This window comes from Meles meles, chromosome 8, assembly GCF_922984935.1.
Source record: "Meles meles chromosome 8, mMelMel3.1 paternal haplotype, whole genome shotgun sequence".
NCBI lineage: Eukaryota > Metazoa > Chordata > Mammalia > Carnivora > Mustelidae > Meles > Meles meles.
In genome coordinates this window covers 100,642,866-100,653,015 of record NC_060073.1, presented here as the reverse complement: position 1 = coordinate 100,653,015, position 10,150 = coordinate 100,642,866, and the positions used below count along the sequence as shown (strand labels likewise).

At 42.2% G+C, this 10,150-nt stretch overlaps 1 protein-coding gene and 1 pseudogene across 1 annotated transcript; one reads left to right on the top strand and one right to left on the bottom strand.

Moving 5' to 3' along the window:
• Positions 1-3,575: 3,575 nt before the first annotated feature.
• LOC123949722 (olfactory receptor 10G9-like) lies at positions 3,576-4,511 on the top strand. The gene has a single exon (XM_046017304.1). The coding sequence runs from the start codon at positions 3,576-3,578 to the stop codon at positions 4,509-4,511; it is 936 nt and encodes a 311-aa protein (XP_045873260.1).
• Positions 4,512-7,319: 2,808 nt separating this feature from the next.
• Positions 7,320-7,867, bottom strand: LOC123948839 (annotated as a pseudogene).
• Positions 7,868-10,150: the final 2,283 nt, after the last annotated feature.

Below are 10,150 nucleotides of genomic sequence, written 5' to 3'. Positions count from 1 at the left end.
TGAGATGGAGAGTGGGGACAGGTGGTGACCATTTATGGATTTTGGACAAGTTTAGGTTGAGAGCCGGCAGCTGTGTGTTTATCTGCATCACTGTTGAGGGAACAGGGTAACTAGGTCCTCCTTCCTTCCTCTTAGGTATCAATACAAGTTTCAGAAAGACATGAACTGTTCTCAGGAGGGTTTAAAAAGCAAACACAGTGGGAAATCTATGCATGATTATTAAAAACCTTTCATTAGTCTCTTGCTCTTGTTTTTCTGCTCTTCAAAGAACTTGAAGACTCAAGAGGAATCCCTCCCCTGGGTCACCAAATCAATAAGCTCCTATCCATCTAGCCATCTTCCTTTCATTCCCTGAACTTCAACTATTCGAGTCCTTGGATAGAAATGAGCCACTCTCACCAAAGAATCATAGATATATCTGTTCTTTGAGTAATAACTTGCAAACTACCGCCTTGACAATGATAGTAAAAAATTGGAAGAAAAAAACCAGCTGAGTTTTATATTGAAATGAATCACATACTGTAAGGTGAGTTCTTAAAATGGTAGATTTCTCTTAGTCTTCCTGCTTTCCCTTTTGAACTTCCCCTGGGAGGTAAGATGCTTGGGCATTGTTAGACATGTCTCTACATTGGGTTACTAAGTCTCTCTGTCTCCATCTGTCTTTTTTTCCTCACTAAACACACACACACACACACACACACACACACACACACAGACAGACACCATAATTGATAGTCCTGTGTTAAATCTTAGTCTACTTTGCAATTCACCTGATGAAAGATTCATATTTCATCTAATCTGAATACGAAGATATCCTGGGTATGGGATTCCAATGGTAAAATAGAAATTTCAGATACATTTGTATCATTATTTCAATTCTGATATCCATACAGGTCTGATTATGATAATTCTGTCTGTTATTTATTCTCTTATTTGAAAAATATGATTTCAAAATCTTTCTGTGTATAGATGATACATTGTTATACTATTTTCAGGTGTATAATATACTGACTCACCTTCTCTGTACTTTATGCTCTGCTTACCACAAGGACAGCTACAATCTGTCACCATACAACACTGTGACATTACCATTGACTCTATTTACTATGCTGTGCCTTTACTCCCATGGCTTATTCATTCCATACCTGGAAGCCTGAACCTTCCACTCTCCTTCACCCATAAAAATTACAGTTTAGATGTAGCTTAAGCCACATTATCTAGACATGGGAAGCATTTTGTCTAAGCTTTGCTGGGATCAGAGATCCTGGCTTCTCTCATATTGTGGAGCCAGTTTCATAGTCATCCCTCAAAGAATAATTAATAGAGTGCCTGGGTGGCTCAGTGGGTTAAGCCTCTGCCTTCAGCTTGTGTCATGGTCTTGGGGTCCTGGGATCAAACCCCACATCGGGCTCTCTGCTCCCTCTCTTCCCTCTCTCTCTCTGCCTACTTGTAATTTCTCTCTCTCTCTCTGTCAAATAAATAAATAAATAAATAAAATCTTTAAAAAATAAAGGAATAATTAACAACAATCCTGAACTCAAAGCTAATTTGGATTAAAAAAAATATCAAATCAACTGGAAGGGGAGGTCAACCATGAGAGATGATGGACTCTGGAAAACAACCTGAGGGTTTTGAAGGGGGGGGGAGGTTGGGGGAGCCAGGTGGTGGGTATTATGGAGGGCACGTATTGCATGGAACACTGGGTGTGGTGCAAAAACAATGAATACTGTTACGCTGAAAAGAAAAAAAAATAAAAGAAATATTGGAAATATTAAAAAAAATCAATTCAGCCTGCCTTTTCTTGATATTTCTTTACATCCAGCTGGCAACATCCTTTCCTCTGGTGTTGGTTCTGTTCTTCCTGTCTCAGGTAGTAGGTCTTAAATAAGAGCCACATCCTTGATGGAGATGTCTTCCCCTATAAGGGCATTGCCTGAATTTATGAGTATGAGAATGGAAGATGGAGAGAGGGATATTATCTCTAACAAAGCCATATTCATCTAAATATATAGATATTTATGACAGAAGGTTATATGTTAGAAAAACTGCCAGTGGATTATGTTTGGGAGAACAGGTATAAATTATATATTCCTAGACCTTCGTAAAGGATAGCCTATTGTAAACGGAGTATGGAGGCAACAGTGTACAAGGCTTGGTATTTTCTGGGTCAGACGGAAGATTGCAGGAATCATGTCACAGTGTTGAGTTTCTCAAACTCCCCTGAGGGAACTCCCTTTATAAGCTGGTGATGGTTGTAGCAAGACATCAGTCAAATACCAGTGATGAACCCTTCCTCAAAGATCTAGTTTTGAGGGGCACCTGGTGGTTCAGTGGGTTAAAAGCTCTGCCTTCGGCTCAGGTCATGATCCCAGGGTCTTGGGATTGAGTCCTGCATCGGGCTCTCTGCTCAGTGGGGAGCCTGCTTCCCCCACCTCCCGCCTCCCTCTCTGCCTACTTGTGATCTCTGTTTGTCAAATAAATAAATAAAATCTTAAAAAAAAAGATCTAGTTTTGAAATTGAGATGTTTCTATGACACAAAGACAATTTATTCACCTTCTTATTCCCCCACTCTGGTAGATTGGTAGATAGATAGATATTGGTAGATACAGATAGGAAGCCAGTTCTGTATCACAAGGCAATTTTGTGTGATTCGTTATCATTTGTTGAGCAGCTATCAAGAGCCAGACACTTTATTAAGGACTTCATATCTACTCTCTTGTTTAATACTTATAATGTCTCAGCTGGTATTACTACTGCTGAGTTACCTATGAGGACCCCAGAGAATTATTCAGCTTTGCTGAATAATTTTGAAGTGTGCAGCCCTATCAGAAATTAAATTCTTGGTTCTTTAAGTTTCCACATAAACTCTGAAGAGAAAATAAAATTCCAAGAGGTCCCCCTGATTGCTGTCCCCTGGTGAACACTCCTTGATAAATCGCCTCCCCTTGGGTGTGAGCAAGACCTGAGACTGTGACGGGGTATCACTTGTGGTGCATTTTGTTACATCACACTTTGTCACAGAAAACTGGAGACAGATTCTTCTACTGGCCTTGAAGCAGTAAGCTGCCATGGTATCACATGGCCGGGTGGTTAGGACCTGGGGGTGGGCTCTACAGCTGAGAGTGAAGATTCCTACAAACAGCTAGAAAGCCAGACACCTCAGTTCCATGTCTCAGATGAAATTCCAAACTCAGCTGACATCCTGATTTCAGCCTTTAGCAGAACATCCACCTCACCTGACTCAAACACTGTAAGAATGGAAATTTGCATTGTTTTGTGCTGCTAAATTTGTCGTCATTTACGGCACAATAACCAGAAGTTATACAATGGATTTCTATGGCTTTCTACTGCACAGATCTGTGTGTTCCTCACTGGTGTATGCATGTGTTTGTGAGTGTGCAAGAGAGAGAAAAAGAGAGAGAAAGAGAGGATGATGATGAGGCAAGTTGAGTATAACTCTTGCATTATTTGCCATGAATGATGAAGCTGACACACGAAAATGGGTTTTCAGTTTTCAATTAAATACTAGGTGCTCTCTCTATTCCCATAGGGAGAGGTACCAAAGGTGTGGAAAATGACAAACGTGAGCCTCGTCGCAACGTTCTTCCTCATGGGTCTTCCCCATGCTCCAGCAATGGACATTCCCCTCTTGGGAATCTTCGTGGTGATTTATGTACTCACTGTTCTGGGGAACCTCCTCATTCTGTTGGTGATCAAGGTGGATTCCCACCTCCACACCCCCATGTACTACTTCCTGACCAACCTGTCCTTCATTGACATGTGGTTCTCCACCGTCACTGTGCCCAAAATGCTGATGACCTTGGCGTCGCCAGGAGGCAGGGGCATCTCCTTTCCCAGCTGTGTGACCCAGCTCTACTCCTTCCACTTCCTGGGGAGCACCGAGTGTTTCCTCTATACTGTCATGTCCTATGACCGCTACCTGGCCATCAGTCACCCACTCAGGTATGCCAGCATGATGAGAGGGAGGACTTGTGCCCTCCTGGCCACCAGCACGTGGCTCAGTGGCTCTCTGCACTCTGCTGTCCAGACCACACTGACATTCCGTCTGCCCTACTGTGGGCCCAGCCAGATCCAGCATTACTTCTGTGATGCCCCTCCCATCCTCAAGCTGGCCTGTGCAGACACCTCTGTCAATGAGATGGTGATCTTTGTCAACATCGGGGTCGTGGCCTTGGGCTGCTTTCTCCTGATAGTGCTGTCCTATGTGTCCATCGTCTGGTCCATCCTGAAGATCCGCACCTCAGAGGGGAGACACAGAGCCTTTCAGACCTGTGCCTCCCACTGCATTGTGGTCCTTTGTTTCTTTGTTCCCTGTGTTTTCATTTACCTGAGGCCAGGCTCTCGCGATGCCGTGGATGGGATTGTGGCAGTTTTCTACACGGTGCTGACACCCCTTCTAAACCCTGTGGTGTACACTCTGAGGAACAAGGAAGTGAAGAAAGCTCTGTGGAAGCTTATACACATAGTAGCATACTCCCGGAGCAAATAAACACCGGAAAGTAGATATCATCTGTGGGAAGCCGTAGTGGGGCTCGAGATGAGAGCCAAACCAGGCTCGGACTTGTGCCTCCTCCAATGTCCCACTGCCTGATTCAAGGCAGAGGATAATGGAGTTGAGTTGCATTTGAGAAAGAGCCTGTGCCATGCGCTGCTTGCTCGCCTACGTGACTTCTCACATGCCCTCTAGATATTTGACCTTCAAAACAACCCAGATGCACTCATTAATCTTCTAGTGGTTCTTGCTGTCCTGTTAGAAGCTATGAGCTAACTTTCAAGTGTGTTTCTAGTGGATGATGTTTACCATCCACCAGCTGGCACTGTTATGTCTGTAGTGAAAAATATTATGAAGCTGGTGTGTGAACCTTTAATCCTGCAGCAACACTTAGATAAGTCACCCTTTCACTGTAAGACTTCTATATACTCTCTTGTTTTTACTAATAAAGCGGCATTTGGTGGAAATCATCCCCGGTGCTCCTCCTGCCCCCATCTCTTTGTCTCTTTGATTTCTTTTCACCAGCCTCTTACCCTCGCGTTCCTGGTTGATTTGTCACGTGGGCCGTGACAATCATCATTTTTCTAAAAAAAAAAATACTAATGTAATTCGGTCACCAAGGTGCAACATATACATGTGTAGTTCTCAGTGTTAAATGTTCTCCAAAACCATCCACTCACAAATATTTGTTTCACAGGTTTGTCTGAGGAATTTTTTAAAAGTCAGAATTAAATTTTATTGATGATGAACTTGCCTAAGTTTTGGTCTATCAAATTTTTCTCTGAATTTTTTCTGTCTCTTTCGTTCCATTTTGTTGAGCTACAGTTGACATATAACATTGTTTTGCCTTCTTAAAAATTATGTATTCTGCTTGGATCTCAGACACCAGGGTTGTTTTAGTCATATACCTAAGTTTGTAACATGCTTTTTTTTTTTTTTTTAAATTTTCGCTTAAGGTTTATGTATACAACTTGGGAGTTATACTCCTGAGCATAGTGTCCAAGGACAGCAGCAAATATCGGAGTCACTGATTCATGGTTGCTGCTGTGTGACTGCCTTCTCCATCACATCTGTGTTTGTGTGTGGGTCCCAGTGTGATCACCCCTCTTCCTGGCACATCGTGACCATGTTCATTGCTCCCACACTGAAAGAGCTCTAAGCTCTGAGCAGCTCCTTAACTCTCCAGGTGGGTCTGTCAGGACAGGTTGTGGTGCTGACGTGCTCCTCTCAGGAATTGCCAACAACCGCCACCTTGCCAGGGTCCTGCGATTTCCCAGGCTGGGTGAGGCAGATCAGGAGGAAGGTAAGGACAGAAACCATTCGTCTCCACCACATATTCTGATCTAGATTTCCTGTCCACAGTTAGCACCAAACCATTCAACACTGGATTCTTTTACCACAGCTGGTGGCAGCTGGTCATCTGCCCAGGGAGCTCCTGTTCCTACCCTCTAAGGGTCTTGGAATTCCAGCTATACCAAACTACAACCTGGTGTAGGACAGGAACACCCACACTGCAGGCTGGGGCCAATGATGTTTCATTTTCATTCCAGAAAAATGAAAATATCTTTAAGTAACCTGTTCATGGGATTTCAACATTTCTTTTACAAATCAGAAAAAAAGGGAATGCTATACTTGCACCCAAACAAAAGCAAATATTGGCTCAAACTAGTCTTGAAATAATTCTGTGAACTGTACCTCAATTTTCCATCTCAAAAATGACCCTTTCTCAAAATACTGTTATGAGGATTAAATGAATGTATAGAAGTGTTTTGAGTGACAGTGATTCATAATAAATATTTTTTGAGATTTTATTCATTAATTCATTCATTCAATTGAGAGAATGAAAGTCAGGATGGGAGAACATTTTCAAAATGGGTATAAATAAGGGTCTTATCCTTCTTCAAAGTTGTCATTATCAAACTATTTTAAGGGACCTTGTTTCTGTGTTTGGATGCCCAAATTATCCCAGTGACCAGGGGGCATACATATTAGATCAAAGGAGACATTGGTGAATCCCTACAGATTCGTTATCACTCTATTCCTCTAGTTCACCCACAGTCAGCAGGGGCCATGGAAAGCCATATTAGAATTTTGAAAATTGTGGAATTTGTGCGGCAAGTGTCAGGGAGTCAGATGCCCTACTGATAGCGCTTCAGATCATTGGATAGAAACAGAAGCATGGGCTCTCATGGAGTGAGCTGTGTGCGGGTGAGACATGGGAAGAATTGTATTTAGTTCTCCTCCGAAGGCTGTCTGCTGGCAGTATATTCATATGTGAGACAATGTGATATGAGAGTATTTGAAATCAGTAACAAAGTTTGACAACCATTCATAGGTGGACCACATTCTAAAACCAACACAGAAGAGAAGGTCACAATGGGCAGCCTGCTGTGTGTTAATTGCACATCACTGTCCCAGGCCAGTTTGCCTGTGACCTCAGCTCTCTGATGGGTCCAAGAAAAGCCTTGATTTTCAGTGTATCCCAATTTGCCTTGTTTTAATAAGGCAAGGGACAGCTTTCAACTCTTTACATGTTGGAGATGAAACTAGAAGTTACAAATCATGACTTTTTAAGCTCAAGAACAGAACATTATTTTTAATGATACTATAGTTATTCAGATTTGCTTAGGTCTGATTTTTTCAACTTTTTATTCCTTCCTATATCTCAAATGCTCATTTCTGGATGAGTTTTATTACTGCATTATATATTTTGAAGGTACTTGATATGGTTGTAATAGTGGTAGAAACTTTCCATTTTTTAATGTCTCTAAATGTTATTATTTCACACTCATATTTGACAGTTTCTCAGCATTCAATCACACAGAAGTAATGTTGGATCTGGCTGGGCCCACAGTAGGGCAGACGGAATGTCAGTGTGGTCTGCACAGCAGAGTGCAGAGAGCCACTGAGCCACGTGCTGGTGGCGAGGAGGGCACAAGTCCTCCCACTCCTCATGCTGGCATACCAGAGCGGGTGACTGATGGCCAGGTAGTGGTCACAGGACATGACAGTGTAGAGGAAACACTCGGTGCTCTCCGGGAAGTGGAAGGAGTAGGGCTGGGCCACACAGCTGGGAAAGGAGATGGCCCTGCCTCCTGGCGATGCCAAGGTCATCAACATTTTGGGCACAGTGACGGTGGAGAACCACATGTCAATGAAGGACAGGTTGGTCAGGAAGTAGTACATGGGGGTGTGGAGGTGGGAATCCACCTTGATCATCAGCAGAATGAGGAGGTTCCCCAGAACAGTGAGTACATAAATCACCACGAAGATTCCCAAGAGGGAGATGTCCATTGCTGGAGCATGGGACGACCCATGAGGAAGAATGTTGTCACTATGCTCATGTCGGTCATTTCTTTTCATATGTGGAGCTCTGCCCTTACTGGAAAGAAAGCAAACTCAGCATTTACTGAGATCATATATCATGATAACTGCATTTTCACTGATGTAAAACACAAGATGTAATTGTCATTTATGTGTTACATGGCATTTTCGTTTTCATGGGGCTTTGAGGAGGATTGGTCACTTCCTTATCACAATACCTCAATCAGCCAAGTAGAAAAGAGGGGTAAATTGCATATTTTGTTTTCTGTAGAATTAGAAAAGTTACACCAGAAGCAACAGCTTTCCAGAGTTGGCATGCTCTCCCATGGATAAGTCTTTACCCAGACTTCTCTCTCTCTCTCCCTTTTCCTCTCTCACCACCCTCCCCACACAAAGTACACACAAGCACATGCACACACGTGTACAAACCGCTGCCCTATATACAGATGCACTCTGTTATCATCAGAGGATTTCCACTATAAATACAGATTTCTAAAGAAAGCTTCATCCATAATGGCTGAGAAAACTGCCCTCAGAAAGCTCCCTGAGAAGCAGCAGCTGTGTGAAGCCGGGACCTCAGCAAGGACTTAGCCTCACGGGTTCATCTGCTCGATGCGAAGCAATGATCATAGCCTCCTAACCAGTTGTGAAATCTGACCCCAACCTGATGCATAATGGTCAGAGTACTGTCTTGTTCCCCACCTCCTCTCATCCTATGTTCATTTTTATTTATAAATTTTATTATTCCTCATCCTCCTTATGAAGTGTCATCAGATCATGTCAGAATATATTTTGAGGGGCCATGAAGCATTACATTTGCTTAATTAATAAAGAAGTCCAAACCGCATGCTTAGGTTTTGAGTTCCAAGACAGAATATTTATATTTGCTATAAAACAGACACAAATGTTCTTTTAAAAATAAAGGAAAAATATGTAGTCTGAAATAATGTTTATTTTTTCTAGGATTTCTATTATTCCAGGGCTCAGACAGCAGTTTCCTTCCTTCCTCCCTCTCTCCTTTCTCTTTCTCTCTTTCTTTTGCGTGATCTGAAGGTCCTCGAAAATATACATTGAAAGAGAAAACATGTAAAGAGGGATGAAGAAATGAAGAGGAATCTGGTTCAACACTTGGAACTCTCTGATAGAAAAAGAGCATTTCTTTACCAATTTCGAAGGTTCTTCTACCATACAGAGTCATGGCAGCGACATGTCTCCATTCTGGTGTATCGGATAAAAACAGGCTTTTTAAAAAAAATTCATTTATTTTTATTTGTTTATTTTCAGCATAACAGTGTTCATTGTTTTGGCACCACACCCAGTGCTCCATGCAGTACGTGCCCTCCCTATCACCCACCACCTGGTTCCTCAACCCCCCACCCCCACCCCTTCAAAACCCTCTGGTTGTTTTTCAGAGTCCATAGTCTCTCATGGTTCATCTCCCCTTCCAGTTTCCCTCAACTCCCTCTCCTCTCCATCTCCCCATGTCCTCCGTGTTCTTTGTTATGCTCCACAAAAAAACCAGGCTTTTTCTGTTGTTTCAGCTCAGAGTTGTAAATGTTACATTTTATCAAGAAAGCACTCTATTTACTGTGATTTTATAGACATTTGAGTGTTTCATGTAAAGCTACCCTGCAGTCATGACTAAGCAGTATAAGCCAAAGCTGAAGAAGAAGAAAAGCAAAATGATGAATTCTCATCAATGAAAAGTGCTGAGGTTTTGCCAATTTTTGCTACTTACCAATTTTACAACTAAGTTTGGGTCATAAGGTAAAATTCAAAATTTAAAGAAACTCTCAGTCTTTGACAAGTAGGATGCTTGTTCTTCTTGCATAGACAAAACCACAGGAAGAACAAGCGATAGAAACAAGCATTTTATTTTATTTTTTAAAAAATATTTTATTTATGTATTTATTTTATTTATTTATTTAATTTTTAAATTTTTAAAAAAGATTTTATTTTATTTATTTGTCAGAGAGAGAGAGAGAGAGAGCGAGCACAGGCAGAGTGGCAGGCAGAGACAGAGAGAGAAGCAGGTTCCCTGCCGAGCAAGGAGCCCAATGTGGGACTCGATCCCAGGATGCTGGGATCATGACCTGAGCGGAAGGCAGCTGCTCAACCAACTGAGCCACCCAGGCATCCCTAATTTTTAAATTTTTTAAAATTACTTTTCAGTGTATTAGAATTCATTGTTTATGCACCACACCCAGTGCTCAATGCAATACGTGCCCTCCACAATACCCACCAGGCTGGCCCAACTTTCCACCTCCCGCCCCTTCAAAACCCTTAGATTGTTTTTCAGAGTCCATAGTCTC